The sequence below is a fragment of the Anas acuta genome, chromosome W, assembly GCF_963932015.1.
Source record: "Anas acuta chromosome W, bAnaAcu1.1, whole genome shotgun sequence".
Lineage (NCBI taxonomy): Eukaryota > Metazoa > Chordata > Aves > Anseriformes > Anatidae > Anas > Anas acuta.
Window position 1 is genome coordinate 23,196,543 of NC_089016.1, and position 20,249 is coordinate 23,216,791.

The 20,249-nt window shown below is 43.6% G+C and overlaps 2 protein-coding genes across 7 annotated transcripts in view; one reads left to right on the plus strand and one right to left on the minus strand.

Moving 5' to 3' along the window:
* Window positions 1-20,249, minus strand: part of LOC137847171 (very low-density lipoprotein receptor-like) — a 118,879-nt gene that overhangs the window by 97,851 nt on the left and 779 nt on the right. The window lies entirely within an intron of this gene.
* The window catches only part of LOC137847172 (guanine nucleotide-binding protein G(q) subunit alpha-like), a 138,530-nt gene that overhangs the window by 83,138 nt on the left and 35,143 nt on the right, over window positions 1-20,249 (plus strand). For 2 of the 6 annotated variants that reach the window (XM_068665463.1, XM_068665462.1), the window contains one exon: window positions 14,179-14,772. The exons of 1 other annotated variant lie outside the window; for it this stretch is intronic. In XM_068665463.1, coding sequence (XP_068521564.1) covers window positions 14,179-14,379 — 201 coding nt within the window. In that variant the 3' untranslated portion in view covers window positions 14,380-14,772. 3 more of the 6 variants (XM_068665464.1, XM_068665466.1, XM_068665467.1) reach the window with 3 other exon arrangements.

Genomic DNA, 20,249 nt, shown 5'->3' on the forward strand with positions numbered 1-20,249 from the left:
TAAAGGATTTTTTCCTATTTATATATATATTTCCTATATATACTCCTACATATATTCTATATTCCAGGATAAGCTACATTCAAATATGGATCACAGGTAGTTCTTCTAAACATATAAAACCTCAAGGTCTCAGGACAGTAAATACAGAAGTGAGTTCCAGCTTTCCAGGAGAACTATTAAGCACTTGTAATGATGGTTGGACTAGAGACAGCAGAGTATGGTTTTAAAATCTGGGTTTTTCCTCCACCCTTTATTCTATAACATTTGTGTCACACTCAGATCCCGCACAGTTTAGTATACAGATATTCTTATCACCATTGTTCTCTGTCCATTGAAGTATTTATACGTCTGTACTTCTTTTCATTCTATAGGTCTTTCCCCAAAATGTTCATAAAAACTGTTGATGATTTCAGCTTCATCTGTCAAAGCGGTCACTCAGGGCAGGCGAAGTTGGTTTTCTTGACACCAGCACCAGCTTAGCTCACATCACTGTTGCACTTGCCCCGTTCCTTGCAAAGTTGACCTGCCATTGGTTCTGCAGTGTCCTCCTACAACACATAACTTGGATTACAGATTAATTTTCTCCCAAGGTTGTATCTCCTTGCGGCACACACCTGATATCCCCATTTTTCTGCATTACCCACTAGGTATACCCTGATCCTTGGGCGAAGACAATCCCACGAGTGGGTTTGCCTTTTCCCGAGGCAGGGGCAACCCACACCGCCTTCCCCATCCACTTCCCCACATGCACTACAGGGACTTTACTACAGGCTTCTCCCACAACGTGTAGGGGTTTTGTTTCAGCAGGACCAGGACAGCTATCAGACCCCCTGTTAACTAGCCAAGTGGCTTCTGGTAGATTTATATCCCAGTGTTTCCACATCCCAGCACCCAATGCTCGTAGCATAGTTTTTAACAGTTCATTTTACCTCTCAACCTTCCCAGAGGCTTGTGGGTGATAAGGGATGTGATACACCCACTCAGTGCCATGTCTCTTGGCCCAGGAGGTGACCAAATTGTTTCGGAACTGACTCCCATTGTCAGATTCAATTCTCCCTGGTGTACCATGTCACCACAGTACTTGTCTTTCCAGGCCCAAGATAGTGTTTCTGGCTGTGGCATGGTTTACTGGATATGTTTCCAGCCACCCAGTAGTTGCTTCTACTATGGTGAGTATGTAACGTTTTCCTTGGCGGGTTTGTGGAAGTGGTCCGATGTAGTCAATCTGCCAGGCCTCACCATATCGAAATCCAAGCCATCTCCCCCTATTCCAGGAAGACTTTACCCTCATGGCTTGTTTGATTGCAGCACAGGTCTCACACTCATGGGTAACCTGTGTGATGGCCTCAATGGTCAAGTCCACCCCTCGATCACGAGCCCATCTGTATGTGGCATCCCTCCCTAGATGTCCTGATGTTTCATGGGTCCATCGAGATACAGACAGCTCGCCCTTATGTCCCTAGTCCAGGTCCACCTGAGCTACTTCAGTTTTCAAAGCTTGATCCACTTCTTTGTTGTTCTGATGTTCTTCAGTAGCACGACTCTTGGGCATGTGGGCATCTACATGCCGTACTTTTATATCCAGATTTTCTACCCGAGCAGCAATATCTTGCCACAGGGTAGCAGCCCAGATAGGTTTACCTCTGCGCTGCCAGTTGCTCTGTTTCCATCGCTGCAGCAACCCCACAGAGCATTTGCTACCATCCATGATTTAGTGTAGAGATACAGTGCTGGCCATTTTTATCTTTCAGCAATCTCTAGGGCTAGTTGTACGGCTTTTACTTCTGCATACTGACTCGACTCGCCTTCCCCTTCCATGGCCTCCACAACTCATCGTGTGGGACTACACACAGCAGCTTTCCATTTCTGATGGCCCCCTACCACATGGCAGGATTCATCAGTGAACACATACTGCTTTGTGTCTTCTGGCAACTCATTATATGGTGGTGCCTCTTTAGCATGAGTTACCTCTTCTGTCGGCACTCCGAAATCCCTGCCCTCCAGCCAGTCCATAATCTCTTCCAGGATTCCCGAGCGGTTGGGTTTCCCCATTCGAGCCCGCTGTGTAATTAACGCTACCCACTTACTCCACGTAGCGTCGGTCGAATGGTGTGTAGTGGGAATTTTCTCTTTGAACATCCAATGTAACACAGGTAGCCGTGGGGCCAAGAGGAGTTGTCCTTCTGTACCAACAACTTCTGAAGTGGCTCGAATCCCCTCATATGCTGTTAATATTTCCTTTTCAGTTGGGGTGTAATTGGCTTCTGATCCTCGATAGCCCCACCTCCAGAACCCCAGAGGTCAACCTCGAGTTTCTTCTGGGGTCTTCTGCCAGAGGCTCCAGGTGAGGCCATGCTCCCCAGCTGCAGTGCAAAGTATGTTTTGCACAGCTGGTCCGGTAAAGACAGGCCCAAGGGCTACTGCACGAGCTATTTCTTGTTTGATTTGTTCAAAGGCCTGTTGTTGCTCGGGGCTCCACTCGAAAGAGTTCCTCTTTCAGGTCACCCAATATAGAGGACTCACAAGCTGACTATGGCCTGCAACGTGCATTCTTCAAAATCCCACAAGGCCTAGGAAAGCTTGTGTTTCTTTTTTGCCAGTTGGCGGAGGCATTGCCGTTATTTTATTGATCACATCCATCAGATTGTGGTGACATCCATCCTGCCATTTTACCCCCAAGAACTGGATTTCCTGTGCAGGTCTCTTGACCTTATTCTGTGTAATGGCAAAGCCAGCTTTCAGGAGAATTTGAATTATTTTCTTCCCTTTCTCAAAAACTTCTTCTGCTGTGTTTCCCCTTACGATGATATCATTGATGTACTGCAGGTGTTCAGGAGCGTTCCCCTGTTCCAGTGTCATCTGGATCAGTCCATTGCAAATGGTAGGGCTGTGTTTCCACCCCTGGGGCAGTCGTTTCCAAGTATACTGAATGCCCCTCCAAGTGAAAGCAAACTGTGGCCTGCATGCTGCTGCCAAAGGGATGGAGAAAAATGCATTAGCGATATTGATTGTAGCATACCACTTAGCTGCCTTTGACTCTAGTTCATACTGGAGTTCTAGCATGTCTGGCACTGCAGCACTCAGCGGTGGCGTGACTTCATTCAGGCCCTGATAGTCCACTGTTAGCCTCCACTCGCCATTAGACTTTTGCACTGGCCTTATGGGGACTATTAAAGGGTGAACGAGTCTTGCTGATCACTCCTTGACTTTCCAGCCGGTGAACCAGCTCATGGTAGGAATCAGGGAGTCTCAGTTGGTGCGATATTGCTGCCAGTGCACAGTTGTAGTCACAATTGGCACTTGCTGTTCTTCAGTCCTCAGCAATCCTACAGGAGAAGGGTCTTGTGAGAGACCAGGCAGGGTAGACAGCTGCTTAATCTCTGTGCTCAAGGCAGCTATACCGAAAGCCCACCGGTACCCTTTTGGATCCTTGAAGTACCCTTTCTTGAGGTAGTATTTGCCGAGGATGCATGGACACTCTGGGCCAGTTACAATGGGATGCTTTTGCCACTCCTTCCCAGTTAAACTCACTTCAGCTTCCAATACAGTTAGCTCTTGGGATCCCCCCGTCACTCCAGAGATAGAGATGAGTTCTGCCCCTTGGTGGCCTGACAGCATTAGGGTACACTGTGCGCCTGTGTCCACTAAAGCTTTATATTTCTGTGGTTCCGGTGTGCCAGGCCATCGAATCCACACAGTCCAGTAAATCCAGTTGTCCCTCTCCTCTACCTTGCCAGAGGCAGGGCCCCACTAGTCCTGGCTGGAGCATCTATCAATTAATTCTTCCAAATGTGAAGCAGAAGTCTCTTTGTCAGGGTCAGGAGTAATACTAGCCCTTCTATTTCCTCTGGGGGACTGCCCAACAGAAACTGGGACAGCAATCCTCCTAGGGGCCCCTTTTGCTGCTGTATCTTTCCATAGTTCAGCTACGAGTGTAGAGCACAGCACTGTGTGGGGTGCTGCAGGGAAAGGTGACTCCATCCCAGACAGACCCAACCCAATAGGACAGAAGTTTTCATGACTTTTGCAGAGCTCATTAAGTAGTTACTACTAATATGGATAGCAAAACAACAAAAAATGTATTTATTTATGTTTGGACAAATGTCTTTTCTACATTAACATGCTAAAAGTCAAAGAGTTATATGATTTCATACAACTTCCAAAGGTCTATGGTGGTCTCTGAAAGTGTGGGCTTTTTTGTATAGAAGGATCTTTCTTTTTCTGTATTCACAGAGGAAAACAAAAAAGATACTTAGGATACAATTTCCCCAGTTCAGCTAAATTAGTAGATTAAACTGATTAATTTACATAGGCTAAGTGAAATTTTGAATTTTTTTAAGCTATCAAAAAGCACAAGTATTTTCTGAGATGTCATTGGACACTGAAAATCTACAAAGGAAATAGATGGCATAAAATATTAATTGATAAAAGTTTATTTTCTGCAGTAAAGCAGTAGGAATGGTCTGAACATCCATCACCCAAAGTAAATTGAGGAAGAAGAGCTATTCTATAGGCAATTGGGAGAAATCTCGGGCTTTTGGAATTGTTTGCCCTCATCCTTATGGGAGACTTCTACTTCCCACACATAAACTGGAGATATCATACTGCTGCAACAACTAAGGCTGGGAGATTCCTAAATCATGTTGAAGATAGCTTCCTGTCACAAGTACTGAGTGAGTTAACTAGGAAAGGTGCCTGGCCCTCATCTGTTGCTTGAGAATAGGGAAGGCCTTGTGGGGAGAAGTGACGGTAGGTGGCTGTCTTGGCTACAGTGATCATGAATTAGTTGAGTTCAAAAGTCTTGGTGTAAGGAGAAAAATGTTCTGCCACTGGCCAGAGCTGAACCAATGAGCGATGCTGGTTGTGCCTCTGTGAGAGCATATTTAAGAAAGGGAAAAAAACAAACAAACAAACAAAAAAAAACTGATAGGGAACAGCATCTGGGAGAGTGAGGAGAGAGAAACAGTCTTGCACACACCAAGATCAGGAGGAGGGGGAGAAGGTGCTCCAGGCACCAGAGCAGAAGATCCCCTACGGCGTGTGGAGAGGACCGTGGTGGAGTACATTGTCTCCCTGCAGCCCATGGTGTACCACAGCGGAGCAGATTTCTATGCTGCAGCCCGTGGAGGAGACCACGGTGAAGCAGGTGGATCTGACCTGAAGGAAGCTGCGTCCTATGGAGAACCCCCACCAGATCAGACACAGACATCTTAGAATATTAACATTAATAGCATTTTAAAAGCTTGTATTTTATAGGAGGTTTACTTTCTGGGTTTTCACTAACTCTGAGTAACAAAGCCATTTGACCTAATTGTCTTTTCTTTTAAGATTTAATTCATTTATAGCTCCTATCCAGATGGGCTATTTGTAACCCTTTTAAGAAAGTTGTTTACATTACTGTTTTTTGTTAATAAGAGATGGAAAAGGTTCTTTTAAAATAAAGACTTTTGCTCTTTTTTTCAAGCTTTTATTTGAGTTCTCAAGATCATATTGCATATTAATAAATTACATGATTTTGCTGCAGCTAAGATTTGCATTTCAAAATGTTAATTTGGGAGGAGAAGAAGTGGCAATGTGTAGCCTAATAGCAATCAAAAGGGACTTCAAGGAATTAGGACAGATGATCAGGAATTCGGGTGCGCAAGTCATCTTCTCCTCCGTTCTCCCCACTACTGAGAGTGACAGGAACAAAAGGATAGCATCTATTAACACATGGCTCCATGGCTGGTGTCATCGCCAAAATTTTGTGTTTTTTTTTGTTGACAGGAAACCTTACATAGCACCAGGCTTGCTGGCATCAGATGGGATTCATCTTTCCCCAAGGGGGAAGAGGGTCCTTGGTCATGAGTTGGCAGGGCTCATTGATTGGGCTTTAGACTAGATTCAGTCGCGGAGGGGGATATCATCAGGGATGCTGACGATAAGGTACAGGATGACATGCCATCTCACTCATGCCATCTGAACACCACAGATGGCAAAGGATGCCCAGAACCTAGAGAGGGAATGGAACTTAACAGAAGAGCTACCATAGGCCCACATGGACGAGTTATAGTTGCCCCATCCAGAAAGGCAGACACATTGGCAGCCCAACTCAAATGCCTCTGTGTAAATGCACGCGGCATGGGGAATAAACAAGGGGAACTGGAGATGTACATGCAGTTGCAGGGCTATGATCTCATCACAATTACTGAGACATGGTGGGACAGCTCTCATGAATGGAATGTGGCCATGGACGGCTTTGTGTTTTTTTAGGAAGGACAGGCCAGGAAGGTGAGGTGGTGGAGTTGCTCTTTCTGTGAGCGAGCAACTGGAATCTATACAGCTTGGCATGGGGGGGGGGAAGTGTGAGTCAAGGGCCTATGGGTGAGGATTAAAGGGCAGGCCAACAGGGGTGACATTGTGGTGGGTGTTTACTACAGGTCACAGGATCAGGAGGAGGAAGTGGATGAGGCCTTCTACAGGCAGCTGCAAGTTGCCTCATGTTCACAGGCCCTGGTTCTTATGGGGGACTTTAACCTCCCCAATATTTGCTGGGAAGACAACACAGCTCAGAACGGTCCAGGAGGTTACTGCAGAACGCTGAAGATAACTACTTGATGCAAGTGGTAGGTGAGCCAACAAAGAGAGGGGCGCTGCTGGACCTGGACCAGAGATGGTCTAGTTGGAAACGAGAAGGTTGAGAGCCGGCTCAGCTGCAGTGATAATGAGATGTTGGAGTTCAAGATCCTGCGAGAAGGAAGCAGGGCAAAAAGGAGGACTGCAACCCTTGATTTCAAGAGAGCTAACTTTGACCTCTTCAGGAACCTAATTGGAGGAATTCCCTGGGCCAGGGCCCTAGAGGGAAAGGGGGCCCAGCAGTGTTGGTTAATATTCAAGCACTACTTCATCCGAGCTCAGGATTGGTGGATCCCTATGAGAAAGAAGTCAAACAAGGGGGGCAGGAGACCTGCATGGATAAGCAAGGAGCTCTTGGGAAAACTTAAAGAGAAGAAGAAAGTGTACATGATATTGAAGAAGGGACAGATCACTTGGGTGGAATATAGGAACATTGTCAGAGAATGCAGGGATGCAATGAGGAAGGCCAAGGCCTGGTTAGAATTAAATTTAGCAAGAGACATCAAGGATAACAAGAAGGGCTTCTTCAAATACATCAGCAGCAAAAGGAAGACTAGGAAAAAAAAAAAAAGGAAAAATGGAAAAAAAAAGGAAAAAAATGGAAAAAATGGGAAAAAATGGAAAAAAAAGGAAAAAATGGAAAAAAAAAAGGAAAATGTGGGTGTGCTGCTAAATGAGGCGGGTGCCTTGGTGACGGCAGATACAGAGAAAGCGGAGTTACTGAATGCCTTCTTTGCTTCAGTCTTCACTTCTAAGGCTAGCCCCCACGCACTACTGAGCCCGGAAACAAGAGAGAAAACCCAGAGAGAGGAAGACTTTCCCCTGGTTGAAGAAGATTGGGTTAGAGGTTATTTAGGCAAGCTAGACACCCACAAATCTATGGGCCCCTATGGGATGCACCTGAGGGTGCTGAGGGAGATGGCCAGTGTTATTGCTAAACCTCTCTCTATCATCTTCAAAAGGTCTTGGAGAACAGTAGAGGTGCCTGAGGACTGGAAGAAAGCCAACATTACTCTAGTCTTCAAGAAGGGCAAGAAGGAAGACCCAGGAAACTACAGGCCAGTCAGCCTCACCTCCATCCCTGGAAAGGTGATGGAGTAGCTCATCCTCGAGGCCATCTCTAAGCATGTGGGGGAAAAGAAGGTGATCAGAAGCAGTCAACGTGGATTCATCAAGGGGAAGTCATGTTTAACCAACCTGATAGCCTTCTACGATGAGATGACTGGCTGGATGGATGAGGGGAGAGCAGTGGATGTTGTCTACCTTGACTTTAGCAAAGCTTTTGACCCTGTCTCCCATAACATCCTCCTGGGCAAGCTCCAGAAGTGTGGGATCCATGAGTGGACAGTGGGGTGGATCGAGAACTGGCTGGATGGCAGATCTCAGAGGGTTGTGCTCAATGGTGCCGAGTCTAGTTGGAAGCCTGTGGCTAGTAGTGTTCCCCAGGGGTCAGTAATAAGTCCAGTGCTATTCAACTTATTCATCAATAAAATAATAATGTGTAATTGAATTTCTCTTAAACCAATATTTCCTTCCCTTTGTGATCTTTACAAATGCCACATTGCTCAATGTATATCCACAAAAATGCTACCACAAAGATAATTTTCCCAGCTTCTTGCTTTTACTATGTATTTGTCTTTCTACTGTCTTTCACTTCCTTGCCATGTGGAACCAAATTATTTGTCTGTTTTTAAGGACCTTCATCGTCTAACCTGATAGGATAATCAGACCGATTTTTTTTTCAGCCAGTTTTGATCAGTCATTTGTAAAATATTCCAACAAATATTTTTACAGTTATTACCTTTCTCTTAATTTTTAATAAAAATAATTCCCCAGAAACTTGCCTAGATCTGCTATGTAGCTGATATGTAATCTCCATTCTTCTGAGTTCTCTACAGTGGTAAAACAGAGTCCTGTCATGACTGCTTCTCACAATGATCATAATTCTGTTACTATAATGTGATGGTCTCTCATTCTGTTTTCAGTATCCAGTTACAAATTCTTAAAGCAATTACTGTTATTTAAGAACATATGTGCAAAGCTGTGGTCCACCACTGGATCTAACAGGTTTCTGAAATGTAGAATAGTGGGTTTATTTAGCAGTAGCTGGATATTTGCATGGCCCTACCAGTAGGAAAGGTAACATTTTTATTGTGAGTAATGTAATGGAGCCAGTAGGTCTGGAAGTGACAGAAGCAATGTTTCTAAAAGTCATTGAATAAATATTGTGGTTTAACTCAGCAGGCAGCTAAGTACCATATAGCTGTTTTTTCACTCCATCCACTCCCCCCAGTGGGATGGGGGAGATGGTCAGAAGAAAAAAATAATAAAATAAAACTTGTGGGTTGACATAAAGACAATTTAATAGGACAGAAAAGGAAGGAAAATTATAATAATTATGATAAAGGAATATACAAAACAAGTAATGTGTAATACGATTGCTCACTACCTGCTGACTGATGATCGCCTGTCTCCAAGCAGCAGCCACACCCCCTGGCCAACTCCCCCCGTTTTATTGTTCAGCATGATGTCATATGGTATGGAATATCTCTTTGGCCAGTTTGGATCAGCTGTCCTGGTTCTGTTTACTCCCAGCTTCTTGTGTACGCACAGCCTCTTTGCTGCTGGGGCAGTATGAGAAGCTGAAAAGTCCTTGACTTAGTGTAAGCATTGCTCAGCAACTACTAAAACATCAGAGTATTATCAGCATTATTCTTACCCTAAATCCAAGACACAGCACCATACCAGCTACTTAGGAAGAAAATTAACCCTATCCCAGCCAAAACCAGGACAATAAATAAACACAAGAAAGTCCTTCCAATCAGAGAAGTGGAAGAGGGGTGAGGGAAGGAAGAAGGGGCCTGTGACTAGTGGAGACCTTTTCAGAAACAGTGTAGATCTAAATGATCTGGGAAAATCTCTTAAAAATGCTCTGTCCAAAACACTACCACCAGGGGGATGCTAAAACAATCTAATGATTCATCCTTGTCTATAAATACATTGACCCTTAGTAAAATGGCATTTAGTTTGGTCTTCGGGGCTGAAAGATGATGACTACAGATGAGTGAAGTAGAACAGGTTGCCCAGAGAGGTTGTGGATTTCCATTCTAGGAGCTGGTCAAAGCTTGACTGGACTAAATTAGTCCTGCTGGGAGCAAAGATTTGGACCTAGTGACTTTCACAGGACCTTTCTGTGATTCTAAGTAGAAAAATCTTAGTTGAATTTGTCTAGTGAAAGGGAAATTATTTTGTTCTTTGGGGTGCCTTTGTACTCATGCAATGAGGTTTTATCATAGCTGCTTTAAAATCCTGAAGAACTCCACTTTATTAGATTGAGGATATTTGAATTAATGGGGTTAATTTGAATTAATGGGGAAAATTGACTCTGTCCTAACTGAAACCAGGACACATTCACAGTACTTAATTTATGTTGAAAAACTGCTATTTTAGCATAAATAATACTTGTATGTTGTGGGTTAACCCCAGTAGACAGCTAAGCACAACACAGCTGCTTGCTCACTTTCCCAACCCCACCCCAGTGGGATGGTGGAAGAGGCAGAGGAAGAGTAAAAGCAAGAAAAAAAATGTAAAAATTGCTAAGCCCTAAACCCCACTCTTTACTGCTGAGCATGATGTTTATATGGCATGGAATATCTCTTTGGTTAGTTAGGGTCATCTGCTTGCTTGTGTCCCATCCCAAACTTTTGCCTGCCTCCGGACTATTTCCTTGGGGGGCAAAGTAAGAAACAGAGAGGGTGTTGACACTGTGCAAACACAGTTCAGACATACCTAAAGCATTAGTGTGTTATCAGCATTGTTTCGGTCACAAATCTAAAACACAGCACCCTACCAGCTACTATGAAGAAAATTAACTCCATCCCAGCCAGACTGAGTACATTGATAATGGCAGAACAGAGCATTTATAAAACTAGGGCTTCTGTACCTCAGCCACAACTACAAATTTAAATAGAAATAACTTTATAAGAGCTTTTCTATGATGTGTTTGTGCTACAAGCACTTAATAAAGGCACTCTGCAGTGACATGAGTGTTTTCAGTTTATAGGAAACTATATTGAAACTTGTTGAACTTAGTGATATGGTGTTGAACTTAGCGATATGGTTTAGTGGAGGACTTGTTCGTGTTAGGTCAGAGGTTGGACTCAATGATCTTGAGGTCTCTTCCAACCTAGACAATTCTGTGATTCTGTGATTTATTATCCTTAAGTTGTCTTAGGTAGAATAGACTGGTGTTGCTTAGACTGATAAAAATAGAATCAAAGAATCATAGAATATCCCGAGTCAAAAGGGACCCATAAGGATCGTTGAGTCCAACTCCTGGCATCACACAGGTCTACACAAAATTTTAGACCATGTGACTAAGCGCAGTCCAAAGGCTTCTTAAATTCAGACAGGCTCGGTGCAGTGACTACTTCACTGGGGAGCCTGTTCCAGTGTGCAACCACCCTCTTGGTGAAGAACCTCTTCCTGATATCCAGCCTGAACCTCCCCTGCCTCAGCTTGACATCATTCCCATGGGTCCTATCACTGGTGTTTACGGAGAATAGGTCAGCACCTGCCCCTCCACTCCCCCTTGCAAGGAAGTTGTAAACTGCAATGAGGTCTCCCCTCAGCCTCTTCTTCTCCAGGCTGAACAGGCCCAGTGCCCTCAGCCGCTCCTCATACGTCTTCCCCTCTAGGCCCTTCACCATCTTCATCACCCTCCTCTGGACACTCTCCAACAGTTTAACATACTTTTTGTACTGTGGTGCCCAGAACTGCACACAGTACTTGAGGTGAGGCTGCACCAGCGCAGAGTAGAGCGGGACAATCTCTTTCCTCGACTGACTAGCAATGCCGTGCTTGATGCACCCCAGGATATGGTTGGCCCTCCTGGCTGCCAGGGCACACTGCTGGCTCATATTCAACTTGCTGTCAAGCACAACCCCCAGATCCTTCTCTGCAGTGCTGCTCTCCAGCATCTCATCGCCCAGTCTGTATGTATCGCCAGGGTTTCCCCGTACCAGGTGCAGGACCCGGCACTTGCCTTTGTTAGACTTCATGTGGTTGGTGATTGCCCAGCTCTCCAATCTGTCCAGATCTCTCTGCGAGGCCTTTCTACCCTCATCCGAGTCTACAACTCCTCTATATTTGGTGTCGTCGGCAAATTTTCTCAAAACACCTTCTAGTCCTACATCCAAATCGTTTATAAAAACATTGAAGAGGACTGACCCTAAAATGGAGCCTTGAGGGACCCCACTAGTGACCATCCGCCAGCCAGATGTGGCTCCATTTACCACAACCCTTTGAGCCCTACCCATCAGCCAATTGCTCACCCATCTTCTGATGTTTTTGTTAAGTTGTATACTGAACATTTTGTTGGACCTTGCTGACTAGTTCCCTGAGCAGCCTGAAGTCTGCTTTCCCCATATCCAGGGCTGAAGTTTTGGTGGCAGTTTTCCTTCTGTCACCATAAATTCTAAACTCAAACACTTCATGGTTACTATGACCGAGATGGCCGCCAATTGCCATGTCCCCCAGAAGACCCTCTCTGTTCTCCAGCAACAGGTCTAGGAGGGCACCTTTCCTAGTTGGTTCCCTTAGCATCTGCACAAAGAAGTTATCATCTAGGTGCTTTACGAACCTCCTGGACTTGCTCGTGTCGGCCGTGTGGTGATCCCAGTTGATGTCTGGAAAGTTGAAGTCCCCCATAAGGACAACAGGAGTTGATCTCGAGGCATCTCTTAGTTCCACAAAGAATAATTCACCAACATTGTCGTCCTGGCCAGGTGGTCTGTGATAGACTCCCACAACAATATCCCCTTTATTTGTTCATTCCTTAATCCTTACCCAGAGGATCTCAACTTTGCCATCGCCAACTTGAAGTTCCACACAGTCCAGCCCCTGCTTCACATACATCGCCACCCTGCCACCTCGCCTACCCTGCCTGTCCCTCCTGAGGAGCCTGTAACCATGTATTGTGACACACCAGCCACAGGACTCATCCCACCAGGTTTCGCTTATGCCGATATTCATGTTCAAGTCTATTGTGCTAAAATTACATGAAATACATGAATACAGAATAGGCATTTTTAGTATGTATTCATTTGTGTTTGTATACAGATTTGTAGATGCAGGTCTACATATTCATGTTTTGAATCAGGAGAAAATACATCTGTAAAATAGGTGAGTATCCAAAGCCTAGATGGAACTTCTGTAGCATTCATGTGTGCTCTGTTAATGGATGACAAATTAGTACAAAGTCCCAGTCCCACTTTCTTTTGATGTGGGCCAAAAATATGAAATTACACGAGGCCACAGAATTGAGACTTTTTTTTTTGAACTTTTACTGTTCGTGAAGGCAATTATCTAAAGAACTTTTTTTTTTTTTTTTCCAAGAGCCTTCTCTTCTCCAGGATGAACAACCCCAATTCTCTCAGCCTGCCTTCATAGGAGAGGTGCTCCAGCCCTCTGATCATCTTCATGGCCCTCCTCTGGACTCGTTCTAATACTTCCATGTCCTTCTTGTGCTGGGGGACCCAGAGATGAACACAGTACTCTAGGTGGGGTCTCACAAGAGCAGAGTAGAAGGGGAGAATCAACTCCCTCAACCTGCTGGCCGTGCTCCTTTTGATGCAGCCCAGTATGGTTGACTTTCTGGGCTGCAAGCACACATTGCCATCTCATGTTGAGCTTCCCATCAACCAGCACCCCCAGGTCTTTCTCCTCAGATCTGCTCTTAACTCATTCTCCACCCTGCCTGGATTTGTGTTTAAGATTGCCTCAGGCCCCTTGCACTTGGCCTTGTTGAACTTCATCCTAAGAAGTACTTCAGAATTGTATCAAAATGAAGCATAATTTTAAAGTGTGAGAAATCCCTTAGAAACAGAACTGTATGCTTCACTTACATTTCAACTGTAATGCTAAATGTTTTTCAGGAGCAATTAAGTAATTTATGTAAAGGCTAACCCAAGGACATTAGGAAGAAATTTATCATTTGTAAGATTTTATGTCATAAGCTTTTGATTTGGGGAAATATTCTCAGGTTACCAATAGATTCCAGATTTACCTGGAACTATTTTAAAGATAATCTCTTTCAAAAAAATAAGGATTACTAGCACTTAAAGTTCAGGAAAGGCATAAAAATAAATAAGGTTCTTAAAACTTGAATTTGTTATTATGTCTTTTTTTTTATGCTTGCCTCTGTCTTGAACCACATGTATTTCAATACCCACGAGTTTGTTGGCTGAGCATAACTGTGCATAGTCAGTCTTTACAACATTACCTGTTACAGCTATCATGTTCATGACCTGTGTTTTAAGGAATAATTATGCTTATTATGCTTCCGTTATTGAGATTGCAAAAGGAAGCTGCCTACATATTTAACAGCTTACATATAAACTGTAATTGAGTCAGTTAGATACTACAAGATTCAAAACATGAAATGGATCTGTTTACTAAATAAAATGGAATTGCATGTATTGATTTAATTTAAAAAAAATCACAACCAAATAAATTCATCTGTTGTTTTTTTTTTGGTTTTGTTTGTTTGTTTGTTTATTCTAGAATCGAATGGAAGAAAGCAAAGCACTCTTTAGAACAATTATTACATATCCATGGTTCCAGAATTCTTCAGTTATTCTGTTCTTAAATAAAAAAGATCTCTTAGAGGAGAAAATTTTGTACTCCCATCTAGTTGATTATTTCCCAGAGTATGATGGTAAGTATATTTCCACCAGAGCTCATGCTCCATTAACACTCCAGTAATGACAAATTATCCCCCAATTCTTCATTACATCCATGTTCTTCATTACAAACTGTACTTAGTACACCAAATGGTTAATTTGTAGTTGAGTGGCTTGCTGGTCATGTTTTCTTTTTAATTATATGAAAAGGAAAAATGATTAAAAATAACAGTTTTTAATAATTGAAATTTTTAAAGTCACTGAAATCTTGTGGTATTTTCTAGATTTCTAGGATTTCATTTCATAACTCCATTAACTGTGGATAGGATGGCAGTACCTTTCATGTGAAATTATTGCTTCTAGATGAGTAACAACATATTACCAATGAACCTTATTCTGTTCTTGTTCCTAAGTTGAGGTGAATACTTGAAGTGAAGTATAAAGTTAAAAATAAATAAAAACACATTTCTTCTCATTTTTACTCATAGTCTTTTTTGAGGATTTTTGTTTGTTTGTTTAATCCTGTATATTTGAATAGAAGTGTCATAAATTCTCTGGGGATGTCAGAGAAACCAGTATCACTCCTCCCACACTTTCATTATGCCATTTCTTTCTTGTTTTCTTTATTTTACTTATGTAAAATGTAATGTGCTTGTCTCAGAAAACATTACGTGAAACATAGCTGTTCCTAAGGAAATTGTACTTTTATAAAGTTCTCCTCAGGTAAAAAGTAAGGTATTTTAAGATAATTTTTAGGAGTTGGTCTCAATGATCCTTCTGGATCCCTTCCAACTCAGGGTATTCTACGATTCTATGAACTGAGTGGAGTCTTTAGTAACAGGGGAAAAATCAAATTCATATAATAAAATCTCTTTTGTCTCACCAGAGAGTGAACAGCAAATTTGAAAGCTACAAAAATAAAAGATTAAATTTCTCATTTTCAAAACTAAAAAGTGATAATAGGAAAAAGTTACAGGTATTTTTCCTGTTTGAGAGGAAAGGATGTGTTCACAGTAAACAGCCTGGAGGATCAGCCAATACTTACTTATGAATCACTCTAAGTTTTGTTTGATCATAGAATAAAATCATAGAATCATTTAGGTTGGAAAAGACCCTTTAGATCATCAAGTGCAACCATCACCTAACACTACCAACTCCACCACTAAACCATGTCCCTAAGCACCACATCCACACATCTCTTAAATACCTTCAGGGATGGTGACTCCACCACTTCCCTGGGTAGCCCATTCCAATGCCTAACCACCCTTTCCATTAAAAAAATCTTCCTGACATCCTATCTAAACATCCCCTAATGCATCCTATCTCTTGTCACCTGAGAAAAGAGACCAATACCCACCTTGCTGAAACCTCCTTTCAGGTAGTTGTAGAGAATAATGAGGTCTCCCCTCAGTCCCCTCTTCTCAAGACTAAACAACCCCAGTTCCCTCAGACGCTCCTTCATAAGACTTGTTCTCCAGACCCTTCACCAGATTTGTTGCTCTTCTCTAAATGCAAGTTCCAGCAAATCAATATCCTTCTTGTAGTGTGGGGTCCAAAAGTGAACACAGTACTGGAGGTGTGGTCTCACCAGTGCCGAGTACAGAGGGACAATCACTTCCCTAGCCCTGCTGGCCACACTATTTCTGATGCAGGCCAGGATAGCCTTCTTGGCTACCTGGGCACGCTGTTAGCTCATGTTCAGTTGGCTGTCGACCGACACCCCCAGGTCCTTTTCTGCTGGGCAAATTTCCAGCCACTCTTCCCCAGGTCATACTACTGCATGGGATTGTTATGACAATATGTTATGTCCTAGTGCAGGACCCGGCCCTTACCCTTGTTGAATGTCATGCAATTGGACTTGGCCCATTGATCTAGCCTTTCCAGATCCCTCTGCAGAGCCTTGCTACCTTCAAGCAGATCAACACTCTTGCCCAACTTCTTGTCATCTGCAAATTTACCGAGGATGCACTTGATCCCCTCATCCAGATCTTTAACAAAAATGTTAAATGTAACTGGCCTCAATACTGAGTCTTGGGAAACACCACTGATGACCAGCCACCAACTAGATTTAACTCCATTCACAATGACCTTTTCGGCCCGACTATCCAAGCAGTTTTTTTACCCAGCAGACAGTACATACTTTGAAGACATGAGCATCCAAGAGAAGGCTGTAGGAGACAGTATCAGATGCCTTGAGGTCACAGAACAGATTTTACAAAACTTTAATGTAGTAGTAATTTAGGATTTATTTTATACTTTTCTGGTAAATCACAAGAATAGATTGTATGATTCTTAACAGCACTTAATCAGCATTTAAGCATCAGCCAATTTAACACAATGATTTCAACAGAATTTGCTACAGTTGAAACAGCAACATAGTTAAAGATTCAAGAATGGCAAGTTTTGCCCAAGATTTACTGCAGCGGGGGGGGGGGGGTCTAAACTCAGTCTCACGCTTTCAAGATTCCCCCCTTTTAGTGAATCACTCACACTTCTCCCTCATCAACATTTGTCCACAGATGAGCTTTTATCCTTGAGGAGTCAGTCCTGAGAGACATCTCACCTCAGGGGTACCCTGAGAGGCATCCCAGATTGGTGGGAGATCAAGGGTCACGGCCTGCTGCGGTCCCTGGAGAGCTTGCTTGGGATCACTATAGGATTGCTAGATGATTGACTTTTAGTCAGAAATTTTCCAGAATTCATTTCTTTTTTTAATTTGACTATGATTCAACTTGTTCAACACACACACACACACACCCATTTAGAAAATAATTGCGCCTTTCTCAATTAGTCATGTCACAGGGGCTTTGGATACATACATTTAGGGAGAGGCCTGCTGGTCCTGTGCATGTAATGTATAAATAACAGGGGAATGAGGCAGTGTCAGGCTTCACCACACTCTGTAGATAACAGAGGAATGATGCCATGATGGTTTTTCCTTGAATCATAGATAACAAAGGAATGATTCTGCACTATATTAGATAAAGTGATTGACTCGTAGTCAAACTCAGATTCCTTATCATGTCGATCTTGTTGAAGAAAATTATTGAGATCTTTCTGAGAAGATTAGACAAACTTCCTGTTACCATATTAGCAGGTATGTATAGTACATAGTATAACTTTTTATTCTTTGATCAATTTAGAGGGAATCAAACTTGTTGCTGTCCTGGTTTCAGCTAAGATAGAGTTAATTTTACTTCCAGTAAAGTAGGGTAAGGTAAAGTAGAATTCTAGTCTGGTAGGGTTCTGTGTTTGGGAGTTAGGATGAACATAATGCTGATATCACACTGATGTTTTAATTGTTGAGTTGCAAGGAAAAACAACTGCAAAAGGGTGAATCTTTGAGAAAATTGATGCTCCAATATCCAGCAGGAAGTCCCCAAGACACAGTAATGAATATATGACCAGGATTAGAGGGGCCCTACCTCCAGCCAGGGGAAGGAAAAGGACAGTCGTGTTTATTGGACTGTGTGGATTCGGTGGCCTGGCACGTCAGACCCACAAAAGTATAAGGCTTTAGTAGACACAGGCGCACAGTGTACTGTAATGCCATCAAGCTATAAAGGGCCAGAATCCATCTGTATTTATGGGGTGACAGGGGATCCCAGCAGTTAACTGTATTGGAGTATTGGAGGCTGAAGTGAGTCTAACTGGGAATGAATGGCAAAAGCACCCTACTGGGACTGCCGTGGAGGCTCTGTGCATCCTTGGCATAGACTCAGAAGAGGATACTTCAAGCACCCAAAAGGGTACCAGTGGGCCTTTGGCGTAGCAGCCTTGGAGATGGAGGACATTAAACAGTTGTCTACCTTGTCTACCTTGCCCAGTCTCTTGGAGGACCCTTCTGTTGTAGGGTTGCTGAGGGTTGAAGAACAGCAGGTGCCAATCGCTAACACAACAGTGCATGGGCAGCAATATCGCACCAACCAAGACTCCCTGATTCCCATCCATAAGCTAATTCATCTACTGGAAAGCCAAGGAGTGATCAGCAAATCTCATTCACTTTTTAATAGTCCCATATGGCCAGTGGGAAAGTCTCATGGTGAGTGAAAGCTAACAGTAGACTATCGGGGCCTGAATGAGGTCACACCACTGCTGAATGCTGCAGTGCCAGACATGCTAGAACTCCAATACATACTGGAATCAAAGGCAGCCAAATGGTATGCCACAATTTATATGGCTAATGTATTTTTCTCCATCCCTTTAGCAGCAGAGTGCAGGCCACAGTTTGTTTTCACTTGGAGGGGTGTCCAATATACTTGGAATCAACTACCCCAGGGGTGGAAACACAGCCCTACCATTTGCCATGGACTGATCCAGTCTGCGCTGGAACAGGGGGAAGCTCCTGAACACCTGCAGTACATCGATGACATTATTGTGTGGGGTGACACAGCAGAGGAAGTTTCTAAGAAAGGGAAGAAAATAGCCCAAATCCTTCTGAAGGCTGGTTTTGCCATAAAACAAAATAAAGTCAAAGGACCTGCACGAGAGATCCAGTTTTTAGAAATAAAATGGCAAGATGGAGGTCGTCAAATCCCAATGGATGTGATCAACAAAATAACAGCTATGTCTCCACCAACTAGCAAAAAAGAAACACAAACTTTCCTAGGTGTTGTGGGGTTTTGGAGAACGCACATTCCAATTTACAGTCTGATTGTAAACCCTCTCTACCAAGTAACCCGTAAGAAGAATGATTTTGAATGGGGCCCTGAGCAATGACAAGCCTTTGAACAAATTAAACAGGAGACAGTTCATGCAGTAGCCCTTGGGCCAGTCCGAACAGGACCAGATGTAAAGAATGTGCTCTACACTGCAGCCAGGGAGAATGGCCCCACCTGGAACCACTGGCAGAAAGAACCTGGGGAAACTCGAGGTCGACCCCTTGGGTTTTGGAGTCAGGAATAGAGAGGATCTGAGGCCCTGTACACTCCAACTGAAAAAGATATATTGGCAGCATATGAAGTAGTTTGATCTGCTTTGGAAGTGGTTGGAACTGAAGCACAGCTCTTCCTGGCACCCCGACTGCCGGTACTGGGCTGGGTGTTAAAACAAAGGACCCCCTTTACACACCATGCAACTGATGCTACATGGAGCAAGTGGGTTGCACTGATTACTCAGCGGGCTCAAATAGAAACTCTAGTCGCCCAGGAATCCTGGAAGTAGTTGTGGACTGGCCAGAAGGCAAATATTTGGGGATATCGCCAGAGGAGGAGGTGGCCTGTGCTGAAGAAGCTGCAATGTATAACAAGCTACCAGAAAATGAGAAGCAATGTGCCCTGTTCCAGGATTCTGATGGGTCCTGTCGTATTGCAGGAAAGCATCAGTTGGCTGGAAACATCCTGTGCCCCATGCCACTGCCCAGAACACTATCTTGGGCCTTGAAAAGCAAGTCCTATGGCAACATGCCCCCCCTGAAATCACTGTCAGACAATGGGACGCATTTCCAAAACAACCTCGTAGACACTTGGGCCGAAAAGCATGATTTTGAGTGGGTATATCATATCCCCTATCATGCACCAGCCTCCGGGAAAGTTGAACGATATAATGAATTGTTAAAGACTACACTGAAGGCAATGGGTGCTGGGACATTCAAACACTGGGATACACATTTGGCAAAGGCCACCTGGTTAGTCAACACTAGGGGATCTGCCAGCCAAACTGGACCTCCGCAGTCAAACCTGTTACATCCTGTAGAAGGGGACAAAGTCCCTGTAGTGCATGTAAGAAACATCCTGGGGAAGACAGTCTGGGCTATTCCTGCCTCAGGAAAAGGCATCCCATTCATGGGATTGCTTTTGCGCAGGGACCTGGATGCACTTGGTGGGTAATGCAAAAGGATGGGGAGGCCCGGTGTGTACCTCAAGGGGATTTAATACTGGGTGAGAATAGCTCATGAGTTGAATTGTATCATGTTAATTATTATATAATACTGTATGTCATCTCCATTGCCCC